The 22,517-nt window shown below is 36.6% G+C and overlaps 2 protein-coding genes, 1 long non-coding RNA gene and 1 pseudogene across 3 annotated transcripts; 3 read left to right on the plus strand and 1 right to left on the minus strand.

Moving 5' to 3' along the window:
* The first annotated feature begins 1,496 nt into the window (after nt 1-1,496).
* Nucleotides 1,497-5,659, plus strand: LOC145615539 (putative 12-oxophytodienoate reductase 11). The gene is made up of 5 exons (XM_081670611.1): nt 1,497-1,795; nt 2,882-3,022; nt 3,117-3,247; nt 3,824-4,000; nt 4,784-5,659. The coding sequence occupies exons 1-5, from the start codon at nt 1,725-1,727 to the stop codon at nt 5,374-5,376; spliced, it is 1,113 nt and encodes a 370-aa protein (XP_081526737.1). The 5' UTR covers nt 1,497-1,724; the 3' UTR covers nt 5,377-5,659.
* Nucleotides 5,660-8,640: 2,981 nt separating this feature from the next.
* On the plus strand, nt 8,641-9,776 carry LOC145615541 (uncharacterized). The gene is made up of 2 exons (XR_014107293.1): nt 8,641-8,727; nt 9,731-9,776. It is a non-coding gene; the product is annotated as an uncharacterized LOC145615541 (long non-coding RNA).
* A 5,625-nt stretch (nt 9,777-15,401) lies between these two features.
* Nucleotides 15,402-15,815, plus strand: LOC145613797 (putative 12-oxophytodienoate reductase 11 pseudogene; annotated as a pseudogene).
* A 1,440-nt stretch (nt 15,816-17,255) lies between these two features.
* Nucleotides 17,256-22,271, minus strand: LOC145614800 (uncharacterized). Its single transcript, XM_081669866.1, has 4 exons — nt 21,864-22,271; nt 19,289-19,920; nt 18,695-19,210; nt 17,256-17,460 (listed from the first exon to the last, which is right to left on the minus strand). Exons 1-4 carry the CDS (start codon nt 22,105-22,107, stop codon nt 17,320-17,322), a joined length of 1,533 nt encoding a protein of 510 aa, XP_081525992.1. The 5' UTR covers nt 22,108-22,271; the 3' UTR covers nt 17,256-17,319.
* Nucleotides 22,272-22,517: the final 246 nt, after the last annotated feature.

Genomic DNA, 22,517 nt, shown 5'->3' on the forward strand with positions numbered 1-22,517 from the left:
ATATTTCCTAAGAAAAACACTAATAATTATAGCAATAACATAAATAAATTTACCGATAGGAATTTGAGACGAACATGACCTGACATTTGGACTAGAAAATTGGCTCGACTTGAATTGAATAATCGTTTTGAAACTAACTTGAACTGAAACTATCTACCCGAACTTGATTGGACCCAAAATCTACCTAAGTGCTGACCCAATTTCCGACTTGATTTGATAATCAATTGACCGGAACTCGACCTAAAACCCGAAATAATTCGACCTGACCTGACTTTGAGTCAGTTTGTCATGCGCATGCACATAGGTCATGTGCCACATTATACAGTCCCTACTAGTGTCCTTGCTAATTATGAAGCTGATCTTGCTGCTTTACAGTGTATTATACAACTCCATGCATGTGGATTTTTAGCTTTGTCTTTTGTCATCTTCAGCGATGTAAAAACACTTTCTATGTTTCCTGCTATATTAGTATGTTGAGCATGGTCCTTGATTTGTATTTTGGGTTATTCAAATCAATGGACATTAGGTTGAAAATGTTTAGGGTCTCGCCCAAGTAATCCATACTTTGTGTTGTGTTAAAAAAATATGACAATATCAAATTAGGTTAAAAAAATTGGGAATTTCACTATTCAAGCTTATTGGGTCTTAGGGTGTATCAAGTTTCATAAATTCTAAACTCTTCTAAAGGAAATATGGTTCGGTTATAAGGCGGGTACGGGGTGGGGCGGATATGGGGTGGGTCTACTCTAAAATCCACACCCGCCCCATCACCCATGGCCATGTCGGGTACACATTTTATACCCATCCCCGCCCCATCACCCGCCAAACCTCCCTCCATATCCCCGTCCCACTTGGGCGGGGATGGGGCGGGTCTCCTATTTAACCCGACCCACTATCATTCCTATTTACTAGAGGTGATCAAGGTTAGCCCGACCTGACCCAACGCGATTTTGGCAGAATTTTTTGGCCCGAAATCGGGCCGAAAAATTAATTTTTTGGGCGGGTTTGGGAATACGTTATTACGCATATTTAATTGATTTTTAGGCCTGGCCCAAAATTAACCCAAAAAACCTGCACGGCCCGACCATTTTGGGCGGGTTTGGGCACAAAAATTCCGACCTAAAGTTTGGCCCGACCCCGCCCAACACGAGAAATGGGCATAATATTTTAGCTTCGGCTCGGCCCAAATCCTGCCCGACCTGTCTAATGATCACCTCTACTCCTTACCACTAGACCAAGCTTAGCTTAGCTTGATTGACCCGACTTTAAATGATCCAAACTATATTAGCCAATTATAGAGAGGCACAGCCTTCATACGTCACTGCTGGTGTCAGAGGTGTACTAAATCAAGAAAAAAAAAGCAGTATCACACGATCCACTTGATTTCATTACCTTATTTAGTTTGTTTTGTTGACCCATTGACTAAGCTAAGCTCATGAATGATGTACATCATCATCATATCTCTCAATTACTGCTCTTAATTACAATAATTAACTCCTTTCTTAGAACGCCATACTCAATTATTTCTTGCTTCTCTCACTATTATGTAGCCTTTGGACCCACCAATACACCCAACTCTAAAACTTTGGTCAGTTTTTTTGGCGCCATGATTCTTATAAATATCACTGATTTTTCCTGATTTAGCATAGGTTTTTGAGTGAAGAACAAGAAAAAAAAAATAAAAAAAAAATAAATAAAAAAAATTAAGGGAATTCTGGGTGAAAATGGCTTCAGATTCTGCAATTATCCCTCTTTTGACCCCTTATCAAATGGGTGATTTCCATCTTTCTCATAGGTGAGCTTAATTCTTCATTTTTATTTAAGTATCAATTGTTACAAGTTTTGTAATTTTGGATTTCAATTTATGAGACTTATTATCATTGTTGTTTGGTTTTGAACAATTATAAATTCCATATTCGTAAGGGTGGAATGAGTAGAATTATTTGATGAAATTAGAAGTATTAATTATTTTATTGCTATGGAAGAGATTAGTGAGGACATAATGTGTAATGGGATTGTTCTGAATCGCTTAAAATTGTTGTTGGTAGTAATAAAATTAATAAAGTCATTTGATGAATGTGATAAGAATTGATAACCAATACAACGACAACAAAGCCTTAGTCCCACGGTGATTTGGGGTCGGCTAACATGAATTGTCATAAGGAATGTGGTAAGAATTGATAACCAATATGTTGCATAAATCTTATAGCATTATGCTTGTTAACTCTGAATTACATCAGTGATCATTGAATTGAAAACATTAGGATAGTGGTGTTTGAGCAATTCAATTCAAGATAGTTTGCTAGAGTTTCAAGATGGAATCATTAGGATATGGCCTCTAGTGGCTCGGATATGTGCCAAGTAGAAGGGGGGAAGGTAGAGTACTGCCTATAGTATAGTCGCGTGTATGCTCCTCAAAATAAATTTACATGGCCTGTTCTTTGCTATTTGACTCATCAACGTCGTTTACATAGAGGTTAGGTGGAAATGACATTTTACTCGTTAGTTTAGTCTATGGTTGGAGATCTTATTCTACCATTGGTAAGATGATCTCAAGGTAGCACTTTGTTTCCCTAATAAGAATTTGAAAATTGGACTCTGGTCTATTTAGTTGGTCTTGATTGTTATGACTTTATTAAGATTCTTTAGCTTTGATACATTGAAGTACTTCTGCAATTGCTCAATGGATTTGACAATTTATTAGTGTGTGTGTGTGTGTGTGTGTGTCTCAACTTTCATGATATATCTGGTCTTAGTAGGAACAAAGTGGGTTGGCTCAACTTTCATGTGTATATGTGTGTGTGTGTGTGTTACGTATGATGTAAGATTTGTCATGCTTAAATGTGACAATTAAGTTTATTGATGAAATTTTTGATATCAGGGTTGTTTTAGCTCCATTGACTCGACAAAGGTCATATGGAAATGTTCCTCAACCACACGCAATTTTATATTACTCCCAGCGGACTTCAAATGGAGGTTTGCTAATTTCTGAAGCAACAGGAATTTCTGACACTGCTCAAGGGTACGTTTGAGGCAGCTAGCTTTAGCTCCACACTTTTTGTGACAAGAGAAACAAGAAATTCTTCCCTAAGCTTCAAACCTCTTTGATTGTGCAGGTACCCAGATACGCCTGGTATATGGACAAAAGAGCAAGTTGAAGCATGGAAACCAATTGTTGATGCTGTGCATGCAAAAGGCGGTATATTTTTCTGTCAAATTTGGCATGTCGGACGAGTTTCTAATGAAGGTCACTAACCTGAATCCTACTCTTTTTTATTATTTCAAGTTGCTAAATTTGAAATTATAGGCAATTATCAATCTTTTTCAATTGTGAAGAATTGTTAGCATATTAATGAATAGAGTGGTATTGTAAACAAAGATTTAGAGTGTTTCTGTAAATTTTTACAGTTAGGTTGAATTTGCATTTGCTCTCTCATGTAGGGTGGTATTTTTAATACCCTCTTAATTTCATTACCGAAAAAGGACTTGCTAATCATGTGTATGAAATATTTAAATTCATTTTACTCACTCTCTTAATGACTTATGTAGCATGGTCTAAATTATTTGTTGAATTTCATATTTAGGCTGTATTGTCATCGATTGGACATTTTATATCAATTCTATTTTCTGTAAGTTGACTGTTTACTGGTTGGTTTCTAATTACTTTTACTTAGTGCTTCATAATTTTGTTTTTCTTGTTTATTCAGTATTCACTTAGTTTTTTTTTTTTTTTGAGACACAGTATTCACTTAGTTGGGTCCATTTTTAATCTCTTTTTTCGATTTTCCCTAGCTTTTTCTAACTCAAGTTTGCTTGTTGCCAGGTTTCCAGCCAAATGGCCAAGCTCCAATCTCTTGCACAGATAAGGCTTTAACACCAACAGTTCGGGCCAATGGTATAGATGTTGCAGAATTTTCAACCCCAAGGCGATTAACAACAGATGAGATACCTTTAGTTGTGAATGATTTCAGACTTGCTGCTAGGAATGCCATAGAAGCTGGTAAGTTTTTGCTCAAACATGAGAATATTTGGTGGGAGATAGTTACTTTGAGTGTGTGCTCTAATCATGACAAGATGGTAGCATCTAATCAATCATTTTACATGTCTGATCCTGTTGTTGGCTACATTGTTTGTATGATCACTTGTTTGTACGATTCTTAGGTTCAAAGAGAGCCACAAAGTGTGTAATATGATGTAGATGGGACTTGTCTTCAAGAACGAAGCATCATGTTGATTATATTCTAATAATATATCCTCCAAGAATGTTACAATCAACATACATATCTTTGATGTATGGATATACAAGTATCACAGTAGTAGAGCTCACTTAATATAGTTTTATAATTGTGGTTACTGACTTACTGATACATTATTCCCTATATTTCATTTGTACTTTTGTTAGTAAAAAGATTTTGAGTTAAAAGTAAATATATTGTATACTGTGTATGTTGTTGATTGATTCTTATGCCCATTGGTGTGTTGGATATGAATTTTGTGTCCATGCCAGCTTGTTAGAGCATACAAACCTATGGATCTGGTTTTTTAATCTGTTTGGCTTTGTTAGATTGTTGTTTTTGTTGTTAGTCCATGCATCTTGAGGGTCTTGAGGTATTTAGGATGGCAAAACTTTGGTGGAATTGCATTCCTGTGTCAAATGAACATGGCTGCAACGACCTTCAATATATTGTTTTTAAATTTAAAATTTTAACACTTCTAGAGAGTTGATCTTTAGATTGTTGTGCCTCATGCTTACCTAATTATCGTGTAAAATTTTCTTATTCAGGGTTTGATGGTGTTGAAATCCATGGAGCTCATGGCTACCTCATTGATCAATTTATGAAAGACCAAGTTAATGACCGAACAGATCAATATGGTGGATCTCTAGAGAATCGTTGTAGATTTGCTCTAGAAGTAGTTGAAGCAGTTGTGAAGGAAATTGGTGCAAATAGAGTTGGCATTCGTATTTCTCCTTTTGCCAATTACATGGAATCAGGTGACTCAAATCCAGAAGCTCTAGGCCTTTACATGGCAGAATCCCTCAGCAAGCATGGAATCCTCTTTTGCCATGCAGTTGAACCTAGGATGATAACTGTCGGTGAAAAGAAGGAATGTCCTCATAGTTTACTACCTATGAGGAAGGCATTCAATGGTACTTTTATTGTTGCCGGAGGTTATGACAGGGAAGATGGTAACAAGGCTGTGATGAAGGGTTATGCTGATCTTGTAGCTTATGGTCGCTTGTTTCTGGCAAATCCAGATTTGCCCAGAAGATTTGAGCGTAGTGCACCTCTGAATAAGTATAACAGAGAAACCTTTTACATCTCTGATCCTGTTGTTGGCTACACAGATTATCCGTTCCTCGAAAATGACAAGTAACCCTGATAGCAAACTTTGTAATCATGTATTATTCAACCAATTTGTGGAAATTACAGTACTACAGCTACTTCTTTGTACCATTTATTGGTTCACAAAGCTACAGAAGGCAATATGATGTTGATGACTTGTCTGTAAGTGTGCAGCATCATGTTGATCAAATTCCATTTCTATGTCCCATTACAAAAATAAATTTATAACTGCGGCATGTTTATGGCAGTTAAATATACATTTTGTTCATTTCTCGATCATTTATATGAATCCAGCAACACATTATTATTAGTTCCATTCGTACTTATATTATAGTGTTTGCAGGTTATAAAGCAAATCTTCATGGTGTGTGCTTACACTATCCGAGGTAGGAGTTGAATATTTAGTTTGAGGTGAGACTATCTCAGACTAACCTACTGTGAAACACTTAAAGTTACCCGAAATCAAGTCAACAGTGTCAAAATAATTTTAGTCAATCCATTTTGTACTCGACTGTACCTAGGAATTTCTGTCATTTGGTAATATACACAAACTTTCCAATTTTTGGCTCAAATTATTAGGATTGGCAAGAGGCCTGAGCTTCTGCAGTAATTCATACTTTGAATAGTTCATTTGTAGGATGCTATTGTAATCTTACAATTTTCTGAATAAATAGACAACATTAACTGTTTTGGAATAATATTGTTTTACAGCAATATGTAATAATTGGTGTTTCTCTAGCAGCATTTGTGTTTTCTGTCTCAGATAAGCAGCATATGAGCTCAAAATAAACAAAAGGATGTTCAGAGCATTAGGCACAACTAGTAGAACAAAAATCGAATATTTAGTAAACAAATGAGCTCCAAATATCAGTAAAAGACTGCTCTTTTCATAGCTGAACCAACTCTTATTAGTAAGCTGCAGAGCACAACATACACCAATTGAGCTCTAATACATAGGGTTGAGTAGTAAATTATACATCTAACTGCAAGTGTGCCGATTCATTAAAAGATTGAAGAGAGTTCTCTGACGATCATTGTTGCTTTTCTCGGGAAGCAGAACATCAAACTCGCTTACAGTCCATTCTGCAGTCTCTCTTTTGTTACTGACATAAATTCCAACACCTATGTTGATGGAAGACCATATGCGCTTGGCTGGTGCTGTTCCTGGATCCTGCAGTGTTACACGCTTGTTAGCGATGGTTAGTAAGAATTAGCTCAAATGCTAGACACTTTGACAGCAGGTGAATTTGCTCATGAAAAGCATAATCAGGTGGAAGGTCTTGGCATGAAATGGAGCATGACTAAAAAAAAAATGAAAAGCAACTTTGAGAAGAGCAGTTAGGAAATTAAGAAGTAGATAAGGCAACCAAAGAGAGTTCCAAAATCAGGAAACAAGCTTTTAAGTCTTCAATCAGATAATAACATGCAACAATAAAAGAACTGATTTTTTTTTTCTTTCTCAGAAGAGGTGAAAAGCCCCCAACATCAAGATCCCAGCTTCTTGAATCCCCAATCCATCCTTGCTTTTCAGAATATACATAACATAACAAAAGCCAGATATAAAGAGAGCCAATTAGGACTTGTATTTATTTGGTATTGCATATTTTGTTATGTACAGAATAATAAAGTATGGAGTAGATGTTATTGTAACGTTTTTCAAGACTTACTAAGTATAGCTTGGTCTAATGGTAAGGGTTGTAGTATCTCACAACCATGAGATTGTGGGATCGAATCCCATTAGAGACACTTTGGAGTAGGGATTCCCTTACCCTTCCCCCCTCACTTCCAAGTACTTAGTCCACTAACTCGGACTAGGAGAACCTATGAGTTTTCTTACCAACCAAATAAAAAGTTTTTCAAGACTTGTGAGTTGTGACTAGTTAAGCATTAATTTGTTACATTACTGTTTTTGTACTTACAAAGTTACAAGCACTTGAACTAATGTTTTAGAATTATTTTTAAAGTTTGTTTAACAACTTGATCTACTACTAGAGATCTTGTAATATGTTTGTTGATTGTCAATCTTTTCACCGAGTTGTTATAAGTTTATAACTTAATGGAGAAAAGTGCGAAGGTTAAGGAATACTCAAAAGTCAAAATCAGCAAATTAAGGCATTATAAAATGAAAATACGAAAAATTTGACAATAAATAAATAAATGAATAAATAAATAAAAATCAAGCCATTTTGATTCAAGTTAAAAAAATTTTTATTAGGGTCTATTTGGGTCAAGTAATAGTAATTTGAGTTAAATTGATTGGGTCATTTCCGGTGTCAAGTTATTTTGCTTCGGGTACGGTCATTTTATATATAAGTAAATTTACTTCTGGTTACTTCAGGAATCAACATCTGTTTCGAATCACATTATTTGAGTAAAACCCGGGTCAAGTCACTTCGGTTATCGATTCAGGTCAATTTAGATTTCGGGTCAACTTCTAGTCGATTCAGATCGGGTACCTGGATCAAGATCAAGTCAATTCCACTTCGAGTTGGGTATATTTCAGGTTTTAGGTCGTTCTTTTCGGGTAAGGAGTTAAGTCTTTCTGATCGGATCATCGGGTACGAGTCAAGATTTTCAAATCTAGTCAATGTGCTCATTGATACAGATTAACTTCAGTCCAACACTAAATTAGGTCAAGCTCGTCCTCAAACCCCAACTAAGGGTCTGTTCTCTTACGTTGAAATTCAGTGCAGTTCAGTTCAGCTCAATTCAGTTCAGTTCAGCTCCTAATTTCCTTCTCTTATAAAATATTCAGTTCAGTTCAGCTGAGTTCAGTTCAGTTCAGCTGAGTTCAGTTTATGAGAACAGGCCCTAAAGGTACAAACTCAAATTATTGACTACATTGTTTAACCCGAACCATTATTGTAAACGAGGGGTACACAAAATATTATTATTGGAAATAAAATGGGATGGGAGTATTCTTTATAAAGAGCCGCAGCCTGCATAGGTCACTGCTGCTGTCAGAGTTGTATTAATAGATCTAAAGCAAAAAGAAATCCACTTGATTTCATTAACCTTAAATACTTTGTTTTGATGATCTGTTGAGGTCGTGGATGAGGTGTACTAGTATCATACACAGTAATATCTCTCAATTAATGAACCTTAATAACAATAATTAACTCCATTTTTGGATCCACCATTCAATTAATTCTTCTTTCTATCATAATTTTATGTAGCCTGTGGACCCACCATTATACCCACTAATCACCTCACCTCTACAGTTTTGGCGCCATAATCCTTATAAATTTCATTGAATTTTTATGCTTAATCAGATGTTTTTGAGTAAATAATTAGAAAGAAAATTAAGAAAAATGGCTTTAGATTCTGCAATTATCCCTCTCCTGACCCCTTATCAAATGGGTAACTTCCATCTTTCTCATAGGTGAGCTTAATCCTCTTTTATTTTATTTTATTTTATTTTATTTTATTTTTTTTTTGTTATTTTTTTTGTAATTGAATGTCCCAAATTTTCAATTACAATTAACTGAAAAAAAAAAACAAACGGACTAATATTTGTCAATGCTAGGTTAACCTCGTGAGTTCCACAAATTAGATAGAACTCATTATTCTTCATTTGAAAAATATGTATCTATAATCTCATTAATTTTAATTAGAAGAAGTACTCCCTTAGTTTCACAATGTTAGCCCTATAAATCTTTTATCGTAATTCACAAATATTTTTAATCTCATATTATCAAAAATTACAAAAATTGGGTACTCACCAAGACAAATTGATTTAGATTTCATATGACTATATTCAATCTAATATATAGAGAAAGATATAGAGGATTCCCTATCATTTTTAATACTCCAAAGATTCAAAATTAGACTAACATTATTAGATGGAGGGAGTATTTATTTAGTCTTGAAACTTAAGAGGAAAAAATAAGGAAAAAAGGATGATGTCAAAAATAATTAGGCTAGAAATTTTTGTATACAGAATATGACGTGTGTCCTATTTTAGTAATGGTTAATAGCATAGATGTTGCAATGGAAGGAGTAAATAGCAAGACCATGTACTCCTTCCATTGTATATGCTCCTCAAAAAAAGTATATTTTTGTTGATCTTGATTGATATTACATTATTAAGATTCTTTATTTTTGTAACATTAAAGTACTTTTTAGTGAGTGTGTGTCAACTTTAATGATAGATTGGGTCCAAGTGGGTTGGCTAATACTAAAGTGTGTTATGTCATGTATGATGTAAAATTTGTCATACTTAAATGTGACAATTAAGTTAATTGTTGAGATTCATAGTAAGTAATAATTCACGAATATCACGCGCAGATTAGTTTAATTAATGTTAATCTATCCTCAATATCTTTTTTTTTTAAAGCTTCTTATACATAACCCTAAAGACTATATATGTTTATCACTTTCCTTAGGGTTGTTTTAGCTCCATTGACCCGACAAAGGTCATATGGAAATGTTCCTCAACCACATGCAATCTTATATTACTCCCAGCGAGCTTCAAATGGAGGTTTGCTCATTACTGAAGCAACAGGAGTTTCAGACACTGCTCAAGGGTACGTCCGAGGCAGCCAGCTTTAGCTCCACGTACACTTATTAGTAACAAGAGAAACATGAAATTCTTTCCTAAGCTTCAAACCTCTTTGATTATGCAGATACCTGGATACGCCTGGTATATGGACAAAAGAGCAAGTTGAAGCATGGAAACCAATTGTAGATGCTGTGCATGCAAAAGGCGGTACATTTTTCTGTCAAATATGGCATGTTGGACGAGTTTCTAATGAAGGTCAATAACCTGAATGTTACTCTTTTATCATCTCGATTTCTAAATTTTTAGCTTTTTAAAACTCAAGTTTGCCTGTTGCCAGGTTACCAGCCAAATGGCCAAGCTCCAATCTCTTGCACAGATAAGCGTTTAACAACAGTTGAAGCTGAAGAATATTCAACCCCAAGACGATTAACAACAGATGAGATACCTTTAGTTGTGAATGATTTCAGACTTGCTGCTAGGAATGCTATAGAAGCTGGTAAGTTTTCGCTTATCCTGAGAATAACTTCGAGTGTGTGTTCTATTCATGCCAAGATGGTAGCATTTAATCATCATCTTAACCATGAAATTTCTTGTTACAATCTTTCTTACTTTTATTTTTATCTTTATATTTGTTTGATTGATTACAAAATGCTTACAAAACCAGCCAAGTTTAATTAAGTTTCATTCTTGTAAAAAGGTATGGTTGTATGTTTTTTTGTGTCTCATGATTACCTAATATAACTGAAACTAAACTTTTTTAGGCTTTGATGGTATTGAAATCCATGGTGCTAATGGATACCTTGTTGACCAATTCATGAAAGACCAAATAAATGACCGAACAGACCAATATGGTGGATCTATAGAAAATCGTTGTAGATTTGCTCTAGAAGTAGTTGAAGCAGTAGTGAACGTGTTAAACCAAGCACAAATCATCAACAATACTTTCTGTGTATTTCATTCATTCACAATGGCTGCCACAATACATGTATATATAATACTAGGATAATAATACCCTAAATATTCTATCATATCTTTTCACAAGATATGTTTCCTAAAATATGCACAATAATATCATAACAATAATATCCTAGATATACTAGGATATCCCCAATACCCCCCCTCAAGTTGGAGCATACGGATCATAGATGCCCAACTTGCGGAGTAAAAAATCAAACTTGACTTTTCCTAAAGCCTTCGTGAAAATGTCAGCCAACTGAAGCGTCGTAGGCACATACGACGGCTGTATAAGACCTTCTTTAATTGCATCTCTGACAAAATGACAGTTAGCTTCAATATGTTTCGTTCGCTCATGAAACACCGGATTTTTCGCAATATACAATGCCGACTGACTATCACAATATAGGTGCATGCCACTATCATGTCGTACACCTAAATCTCTTAAAAGTCTCCTCAACCACTTCAATTCACGAGAGCAAGCAGACATAGATCTATACTCTGCTTCGGCAGAGCTCATAGCAACCGTAGGTTGTTTCTTGGTCTTCCATGACACAGGAGAGAGACCAAGAAACACGAACCAACCAGTCAACGAACGCCGAGACAATGGACAACTCGCCCAATCCGAATCACACCATCCTTCTAACTGTAGAGCACTATCAGACCTCAGCAGGATCCCCTGACCCGGACTCTTCTTCAGATATCTCACAACTCGCAGGGCAGCATCCCAGTGCTCTACCCTCGGACTCTGCATAAACTGAGACAAAACATGCACAGAGTAGGCCAAGTCTGGCCTAGTGACAGCTAAATAGATTAAACGTCCTATAAGACGTCTATACTTCTCTACATCACCCAAAAAATCCCCATTTGCCAGAGCTAACCTGTGGTTCTGCTCCATGGGAAAATCTGCTGGTTTTGCGTCAAGCAACCCTGTCTCTGTAATAATGTCTAAGGCATATTTTCTCTGACACATGAAAATACCCTGCTTACTACGGGCTATCTCTATCCCCAAAAAATATTTCAAAACACCCAAGTCTTTCATCTTGAAGCAATTCCCTAAATATGTTTTGAATGATAACAAAGCAGATGTATCATTCCCTGCAACAATCAAATCGTCAACATAAATAAGCACGTTAAGTTGCATTTCCCCCTTTGTCAGAGTAAAAAGGGAATAATCATAATATGACTGTTTAAAGCCATATTTCTTCAAAGCTGTTGTCAGTTTTGCAAACCAACACCGAGGAGCTTGCTTCAAGCCATACAACGACTTCTTCATTCTGAATACTTTCCCAGACTTATTTTTGTCAAAACCAGGTGGAATTCGCATGTACACCTCTTCCTCCAAGTCACCGTGTAAAAAGGCATTATGAACGTCCATTTGATGAACTTCCCAATTCTTCACTGCTGCAACCGCAAGAAATGTTCTAACAGTCACCATTTTTGCCACGGGAGCAAATGTCTCGTTGTAATCTAGACCTTCAACTTGATGGTTGCCAAATATCACAAGTCTAGCCTTCAATCTTACGAGATTCCCATGCTCGTCGTACTTCTCTTTGTAGACCCATTTACTCCCAAGTGCCTTTTTACCACGAGGTAGATCTTCCAAAACCCAGGTGCCTTGCTCTTCAAGTGCTCGAATCTCATCGGCCATCGCCTTCCTCCAACCTTCATGCTTCATAGCTTCTTTAAAATTTTTCGGCTCATTGCCACCTGTAATTGCTGCAATGTATTTTCTATGTTTCACAGAAAACCGGTGAGAATCAACAAAATGTGTTATGGGATAAACAGTACCTGAGGAAGATGTCGCAGGTGAACGATGAGGTGGAGATGGACTTTTATTCCGAATGGTGTGTGTCACAAAATCACGGTATTTGCTCGACTTGAATTTTTGACGCTTGCCTTTACCCATATTTTCTGTATTTTCAGCATGCTCGAGAATCTCAAGGTCACTCACACTCGTACCCTCCGGAGCTGCTGCCTGCGCACTGCCATGAGGATCAACCCCAGCTGCCGCTGGAATTCCAGCAGCCTGGGCAGTGCTGCTGTCCTCGCACCCAGCTGCCGCTGGAATTCCAGCAGCCTGGGCAGCCTCGGCAGACCCTGCCACAGGCTGGCTACTGCCGCAAGCCACCTGTGGCCTCCTCTGCCCGGGGCTGCTCATCAACCTCCTCACACACACTCATCTCATCGCTCCCCCCTGCACCATCAATTCCCACAAACTCCGAAGCTCGCACATGAGCATAGCTACGGGTATTGTCTAGAGCAAGGTTAGACCACGGAAATTCACCCTCAACGAATTGCACATCACGTGAGACAAAACTCTCCTTAGTCTCCAAATCGTACACCTTCCAACCTTTCTTCCCAAACGGGTATCCCAAGAATACACATCTTCTACTCTTACTAGCGAACTTGTCACCCTTGCTTTGTTGATTGTGAGCATAACACAAACACCCAAATACTTTAATGGAATCATATAAAGGTTGTTTACCAAACAAGATTTAAAACGGGGTTTTGTAATCAAGCAATCTAGAGGGAGTTCTATTTATCAAATAACAAGCCGCTTGCACACATTCCCCCCAAAATTTTCGAGGTAAATTAGCTTGAAACCGCAAGGCACGAGCGACATTAAGAATATGTTGATGTTTCCGCTCAACACGCCCATTTTGTTGAGGTGTACCCACACAAGAAGTTTCAAATATGATCCCATTAGACAAAAAATAATTTTTCAAGGAATTAAACTCTGTTCCATTATCACTACGGACCACTTTAATTTCGCAATCAAATTGACGCTTTACCAAAGCAACAAAATTGAGAAACATGTATTGAACCTCAGTTTTATTCCGTATTAGATACGTCCACACACCTCTTGAAAAATCATCAACTATAGTTAAAAAATAATGAGAGCCACAAGTCGATTGAATCTTGTAAGGACCCCATAAATCAATATGAATAAGTTCAAAAATACGACTAGCTTTATTATTGCTAATGGGAAAACTACTCCTATGTTGTTTTTCTCTAGGGCATACATCACAAGACTTATTTTTAGAACATCTAGTAGAACTACTCACAACCGGAAGATGTTGCAATACTTTTTTCGACGGATGTCCCATTCGTTGATGCCACAACTCTGTCGACTGAACACCATCTATCTTCAAAGCTTTCGCCTTGGGAACACCACGGAAATAATAATGTCCATCCACGCGTTCACCCGCTCCAATCACCTTCCTCGTCATGAGGTCCTGTATAACACAAATTTTGTTAGTAAATTTCAAAGTGCAATTCAATTCATCACATAATTGAGTTGCAGAAATCAGATTGCAATTAAATTGGGGCACAAATAAAACATTATTAATTTTCAATCCCCCTTGTAAAATAACCGTGCCAATCTTAGATGCATTAGCACTCTTCCCATCCGGAAGACCAACCGGACAATGTTGCACATTAACCACATTCGTCATCAAAGTCAAGTCACAAGTCACATGGTTGGATGCGCCGGTATCAACGATCCAACCTAATTCATCCTTACCCTGCAATTTTGGTTTCATACTGTTCAAATGGTCAATAAGTTGCTGAATTTGGGTAGAGGAAACACCCGCAAGAGCAGCCCCATCGTGAGCCGTAGCACTTCCGCCTTGTGTGGAGTTGGAGGACGACTGCCCAACAGTCTTGTTGGCGCGCACCTGCTGACCAGCAGCAGCTCCTCGACCCCCTGCTCTGCCTCCCCCTCTGCCAGAGGCCGAGTCACCACGACCCCGACCCCTACCTCCACGAGGACGATCACCCCACCAAGGTGGGTAGCCATTGAGCTGATAGCAGTCCGTCTCATCGTGTCCTGCTCGATTGCAATGGTTGCATAATTTATCGGAGCCACTCGTTGAGCGTTGCGGTTTAGTAGTAGTGTCATGTTGAAGTTTGAAAGCCACTGGAATCTCACGAACCTCACCTCCTCTTAAGCGCTCGGCTTGAATAACTTGTTGATACGCCTTATCAACCGACGGTAATGGATCCTGAGCCAACAATTGACCCCTAATCGAGCCATAAGGATCATCTAACCCAATTAAAAACTGATGAAGGAAATCTTCCTGCCTCAATTTTTCAACTTGAGCCACAATATTACACTTACACGCACCACATGAGCAAGAAGGTACGGTAATATACGTGTGTAATTCATCCCAAAGCTTTGCAATTCTGCCGAAATAAGCAGCCACCGAATCAGTCTTGCCCTGCTTGCATTCACCCAAGGACATCTTCAATTGGCAAATTCGAGTGCCACTCACCACACAAAAACGACTTTTCAAGTTGTTCCACAATAGATGAGCATCGTCATAAAGAAAAAAATTAGACCTTAACTAGGCTCTGATACCATGTTAAACCAAGCACAAATCATCAACAATACTTTCTGTGTATTTCATTCATTCACAATGGCTGCCACAATACATGTATATATAATACTAGGATAATAATACCCTAAATATTCTATCATATCTTTTCACAAGATATGTTTCCTAAAATATGCACAATAATATCATAACAATAATATCCTAGATATACTAGGATATCCCCAATAGAACGAGATTGGTGCTGGTAGGGTTGGGTTTCGAATGTCTCCCTTTGCCGATTATTTGGAATCAGGGGACTCAAATTCTGAAGCTTTAGGCCTACATATGGCTAAAGCCCTCAACAAGTTTGGAATCCTTTATTGCCATGTAATCGAACCTAGGATGATTACTGTTGGCGAGATACAGGAATGTCCACATAGTCTACTGCCCATGAGGAAGGCTTTCAATGGTACTTTCATTGCTGCAGGTGGTTATAAGAAGGATGATGGAAATAAGGCTGTGATGAAGGATTACACTGATCTTGTAGCTTATGGTCGATTGTTTCTGGCTAATCCTGATTTGCCTAAAAGACTTGAGCTTGATGCGCCTCTGAATAAGTATAACAGAGATACATTTTACATTTCTGATCCTGTTGTTGGATATACTGACTATCCATTCCTTGAAGTTGCAGTGTAGTCCAGACACCAAAATTTACAGCTATGTTGTTCCTGGTCAATTTCAGCTTAATTTGGGTTTGAATAAGTATCTCATAGATATATTTTTGTCTGTTCATGTTGTTTGCTACATTGATTATTCATTCCTTGAGATGCAGTGTAGTCCAGACACCAGTATTGCAATTATGTTTTTTTTTTTTGTTCGATCAATTTGTGAAAGGTGTAGTAACTTGTTTGTACTATTGTTAGGTTCAAAGAGAGCCACAAAGTGTACAATATGATGTAAATGGATATACGACTATCATTGTAGTAAAACTCATTATTCAGTTTTTTTTATTGTGGTATTGTGGTTAGTGGTTACTGATACATTATTTCCTGTTTGTCAATTGTATTTATGTTAGTAAAAAGTTTGCGAGTTGAAAGTAAATAAATTGTGTACTGTGTATGTTGTTAATCGATAGTATGCCCATTGGTGCATTGGATGTGAGTTTTGTGTCCATGCCAGCTTGTTACTGCGTACAAACCATGGATCTAGTTTGTAAATCTGTTCGGCTTTGTAGAATTGTTGCTCTTTTTATTGGTCGGATTTATAAACTTAGTGTGACTGACTTCTAAAGTTCTATTATACTGACTTCCAAGATCTATGAAATGATTATCAATGCGATGCAGTTAAATTCTGTGCTTGGAATGGAATTTGAAGAAATTCTTTTATTGGAACTCTGCTGATTTCAATAACAGATACAGGGAAAGAATACTTTCGACATCCAGTGATTTAAGAAGCTGTGTTTCTGGATGATGAATAAGCATCTGGATGATGAATAAGCATATATATTTGGCAAGGCCTTTTAATTTTTCAGATGAACTTGATAGCAATTTAGAGGTGTATTAAGCTCAGACTAACTTATTGTGAAATACTAAAAGTTACCCGATATCTATTCAACAGTCTCAAAATAGTTTTAGTCACTCCATTTTGTACTAGACTGTACCTTGGAAATTTCATACACTCTCATTTTTGGCTCAAATTATTAGGATTGGCAAGAGGCCTGAACTTCTGCAGTAATTCGTACTTGGAATAGTTCGTTTGTAGGATGCAATCATAATAATAGTTTTACAGGATTATCTAAGGATTAGAGTTTCTCTATCAGCATTTGTGTTTTCTGTCTCTGATAAGCAGCATCTTAGCTAACATAAACAAAAGGATATTCAGAGCATTAAGCACAGCAATTAGAACATAAGTTGAAATTTTAGTAACAAATGAGCTCCAAAATCAGTAAAAGACTGCTCTTTTAATAGCTGAACCAATTCTTATTAAGCTGCAAGAACACAACATACACCACTTTGTTTATTTCTGTACATTGATTACATAACATGTGTAAACCAACAAATAGAGAAAAAAAAAAAAAAAAAAAAAAAAAAAAAAAAAAAAAAAAAAAAAAAAACTATATTACATAGAATTGAGTAGTGAAATCGTATATCTAACTGCAGGTGTGCCGATTCATTAAAGATTGAAGAGAATTCTCTGACAATCATTGTTGCTTTTCATCAGGAAGCAGAACATCAAAATCGCTTACAGTCCATTCTGCAGTCTCTCTTTTGTTGCTAACATAAATTTCAACACCTACATTGATGGATGACCATATGCGCTTGGCTGGTGCTGTTCCTGGATCCTGCAGTGTTACATGCTTGTTAGCGATGGTGAATTTTATCATAAAAAGCATAATAAGGTGGAATGTGGAAGGTTTTGGCTGAAATGGAGCATGAGTTAAAAAAACATGAAAAGCAACTTTACGAAAAGCAGTTAGGAAATTAAGTAGATAAAGGCAGCCATAACCTAAATAATTTTTATCAATAATATTAACAAAGAGAGTTCCAAAAGTAGGAAATGAAGCTTTTGTATGTCTTCAAACAGATAAGAACATGCAACAGCGGAGAAGTGGATGGCTAATCATAAGGATTGCTAGTGGCCAATTGGCCATAAGTGGTTAGCCCAACAACATGGGAAAGTTGAGTGGTGTGATTGGGTGTAGAACAGGTTAAATATTCCTTTTTTTTTTTTGAAGACAACTGGTTAAATATTCCTAAGCTTCGCTTCGTTTGCTAAATGATAGTGTGGAGGAGGGTGAGAGTTCGATCTTAGTTAGCTAAACTGGGAATTATAAGTGATGCTGCTTGCCCCTTAAGCAATAATGGTGAGGAGACGGTAGATCATTTATTTTTAACTTTTAGTATAGTAGAATGTGTTGCTCTGCCTTCAAAATAGAGTGAAGCATCAGCATATTTCCAAGTCCATTGAGGACTGTAATAGAATGTTGTTGGCTATTAAGGGCTATTTTCAGAGATACTTTTTGCAGAGCTGCTACGCTGGTTTGCTATATAATATCTGGATTCAGAGAAACAAAGTTGTCTAGAGTAAATGCTTGAGGAAGCCTGAAGCTGTTATTAGGGATCTGTTCTCTGATTTATATCAGAGAATTTCTTTTGTGATGCCTGTTAAAACTAGCAGAACCAATTAAGGTGGTTTATGGACCTTTTCTCTAGCTAGGGGTCAGCTGGTTCTATTGGTTATGTCTGTTTTGATTTTTGTATAGATGTTTTGTATAGGGCTGTTGGACGAGGACACGCTTAGTTTCCTGTGATGTCTTAGTATTGTTTGATTCATTAATAATATTTTTACCTTTTTTCCCAAAAAAAAAAAAAAAAAAAAAAAACTACAATGGGGAAGTACATCATATGTTGCAAGAAAGTACCCTGACTAGTGACTACCTTAAGATTTTCCTAGTAAACAATGGAGTCAGATTCAGAAATGATTTTTTTTCTTCAGAAGAGGTGAACATCACAGAACGAAACAGACACTACAAATTACTATATGGATAAGAAGTAACTGAGATAAGAATTGATAACCTGATAGAAGTACAACCGATTTGAAAGAGCCCCAACATCAAGCTCCCAGCTTCTTGAATCCCCAATCCAACCATCTCCTTGCTTTTCAGGATATCCATGGACAGCCCACTCAGGGTGAGGCAAAAGCTGTAAGATTTCTTGCGACTGTGGATTGCTATATGGATCACAGATATCAACTGGTTTCTCAGCAAATTTAGCATTTCCTGGGCCGCAATAAAGATGGTATGCTGAATATGGGAATCGAGATGAATCATTTCTGTGTATAGCCTCTCCTGTAACACTAAGATGATACGGTGGGCATGAAATAAGGTTATCTGCTCGACACCAGCTGGTAGTTTCAGGGTTAATGATCATCTCCGAATATCTGGTTACATCAGTCAAGACATCACCATCACATGGAAGTCCATTATTTTTCCAGCAACCTCCAATGTCACTGAGATAGAACTGACTGTTAGGGCCACCACCTTGTTTGATGTCAAGCGTCAATTTTGTTTTAAAGTTAGGAGATTCTGGCAGCTTTAAGAAAATAAAATCTGTTATTATTGCAAGCTGACATTTTTAAGGCAAGGAAGAAAAAAATAGTGATGAACATACCTTTCTAAGCATGCCTCTACCCTCATAATGATAGCCTCCATTGAATCCTCTGGTTGAGTCTGCCCTCAAGTACAGCATAAGCCAAGGGTACTTGGAAGATGTTGATAATTCGTTCGAGATAATCCAACTTCCACTGGTCGAATTCTTTTTCCAGGAAACAGAGAAAAATGATTTGTTTCCCACACCTTGACTGAAATCCGCATCAAGATCATAGGAACCATAAAATCCTCCACTTAGTGATGCTTCATGCTGCTTGTTGAAAACAGGTTTTGATTGATTATGATAAACAAGAGGATGGTTCATGCATCCTTTCCCAAAGCATGGAAATTTTCTGTCTGTAACTATTTTAGCAACTTTTTTGCCGTTCTCAGGACAAAGTGTAGTATTTTTGTCAAAATTTCCGTTCTTAAGCATGATCATCCAAAATTGCCATGGGTCTCCAGAATCAGGTACTTCACACAGCGAAGCAAGATACAACTCCTTTTCAACAGCATAGCAGTCAGGATCAGGATAAGGCTGAAAACCAGGAATAGGAAAGTTGTCACCTGCCCCCAACCTGTTGTCCGAGGGCTTTATTTTGTGATGCACTTTGCAAACACTTTCTTTGTTTACGATGTCAGCATTTACAACCTCTGGGAAGCAATGAAGGCAAACATGGTTTTATAGGTACCTATGCCTTAAATAATGGAGTACACAAAAACCGACCCATATGCTGATATATACATCATAGCAATGCATAATGCTTCATTTTTATGAAAAAGAACAAAAAAGATCAATATCCTAGGGTGATACCACATTACCACCTAAACAGTTGAAAGATATAGTTTGTTGAATGTAAAATGTTCAATAAAAAAATAACGTGTATCACATATATATGAGGCTAAGGGCTATACTGCCCAACCAAAGTAAGCAGCTACATTAATGAAATGTTCACACTGTATTAGCAAGTTACAAGTTATACACACCTGTTCAAACACCGAGAAACCTGAGTTGATGCAAGCATAGAAATCCTTGTGTAAACAAAATGGAAAAATAGAAGAAAATAATCCATACCAAGTTTTGTATGCAAGAGACTATCTCCTGTGTCATGTAAAGGCAGCGTATTACTCACAGACTATAAGATTAATGGAAGTAGAAATAAACTCTCTTTTCATATCCTAATGAAAATCTGAGCTGAAAAATGCCTCATCAATTTTTATCAGATCTTAACTCTTACTGTTACTTGTATCAGTTAAGACATGGAACATGCGCATACAATGTCCCAAATGCACATAATAGAGTTGCTGACTTGCTGATGCCGTGTTGCATGCCAATGGAATAAAAAATTGCAGAGGCTTGTAGTATTCTCCTTTTTGCAAGAGAAAAAAAATTCTAAATGCAATTATCAAGTCTATTCTTCACTTTTTCATCAAATCACTTAAAGACAATATGAAGAGACTAGCTAATGATGCAACTATAATTCTGCAGTCAATACCAAGTCCATTCTTCTCTTTTTCATCAAACTATCATGCTAGCAGACATACATTGAGCTTAACTGTTGTTGAGTTTTACAAAAAATATCAATAATAATTGGAGATTATATAGCATCTGAGAGGGAAATTGCTTTAAATTTCTCTTACACGGCTAGAAATCCAGTCTTTTCACATAATTGATATTCTCATAAATTCATAATAACCTTCAACTCATGAAACATACTACTCTTCTACATGTTCATTGTACATTTCATCATTCAAAAGTCACAAAAAGTGTTGTCGCTAAGCCAAATCGGTCTCTCCCAATTTGAGGTACACCATACACAATGTTACACTGAATGAGTACAAGGACATAATTCACTGCCTAATTCTGTTAATTTGGTTTAAAAGTGTTCCACTAAGCCAAATGATAAAATTCCAGATTGTTGGAACAACCAGATGGGTTTCGAGTTAGGCCTCGCGTTCACTCCATTTATCTAATCCAAGTCCAACAAATCTTTACAAGGCTCATCTTCAAGTCAACATAATGATTATTTAATATAGTATAAGTCAACATAATTAGCAGAGTTGTAACTTGTAATGTGGTTCCATTGTATAGGTATCTATATAATGATCCTAAGGCACTACATTTCATTTATTAACAAAAATATAAACACAGTTCTTAATACCCTCTCAATGTAGTCTTATAACAAGAATTCGTGGGACAGATTAGCGAATTAGGTAACAATACGTCAGCCATTCTAAATTTTCCCTGAAAGTTGCTAAACTTAATTTTTATAGGATCATACTATACTTTAGCAAGTATTTAAAGTTTGTGTTCCCTAAGTTTTTTTTTTTATAAATCGATGACGTTTTGGCCTAGTGGCAAAGACTGATGGCCTGTGTACGATGGTTCGAAACTTCGAATCCCTCCTTATTTGTACAATGTGATGACATAGTGGCTCATAAAAACACTGAATAGCACAATAAACGCTTCTACACCACACCAAACTACTCATAACAAAGATTTAATCCAATAACTTAACAATTGCATAATGAATATTCAAAACTTGAAGAAAAAAATGAAATTAAAATTAATAATAGAGGAATTAATTAATTTATACCATGAATAATGGGACATTGCAAATCAGCACAATCAGCAAGTCTGGGACTACCCATTTGAGGAGCCTCAAACCCCACTTCATTGCAGAAATTCCAAGCTTCAAAACCAATTCTGGCATTTGGGTTCTTCATTCCTGGGTCTCCAATGGCTGAAATATAATTTTTTGAGGCATTTGTTGGAAATTTGCATAAATTGAGCAGCAATGGTAATAATAGCAATAGCTGAAGAGAAGAGAGCAAAGGCATGGTTGATGGGTTTAAGAAATTCTTACTATTTTTAGAAATTTATATTGAGGAAAGTGAGAGTTAGTGAGAGAGACTACACTATTTACTCTATAAGGCAAGCAAATGAATTTTAGGTTCTTTGTCAATTTCAAGTTTGAAAGGGAAGAATGAGTGTTGTAAAATTGATACTTTTTTTTCTTGTTGGGTGAAAGTGAGACTTTATTGTAACAAATCTTATCCATTCACGGGTGTTTGGATTGTGGGAATGGGAGTTTGGAGATTAAAAAGTAGGAATGAGATTGGAAATTAATTGATGGATTTACATGAAAATATGCTAATACTTTGTTTGGATAATGAGTGAAAATATATAGGGAATAAATAACAATTTTACAAAAATATCCTTACTAAGATTATTATTTCATTCTTTTCAT

The sequence above is a fragment of the Chenopodium album genome, chromosome 25 (genome assembly GCF_948465745.1).
Source record: "Chenopodium album chromosome 25, dcCheAlbu1.1, whole genome shotgun sequence".
Lineage (NCBI taxonomy): Eukaryota > Viridiplantae > Streptophyta > Magnoliopsida > Caryophyllales > Amaranthaceae > Chenopodium > Chenopodium album.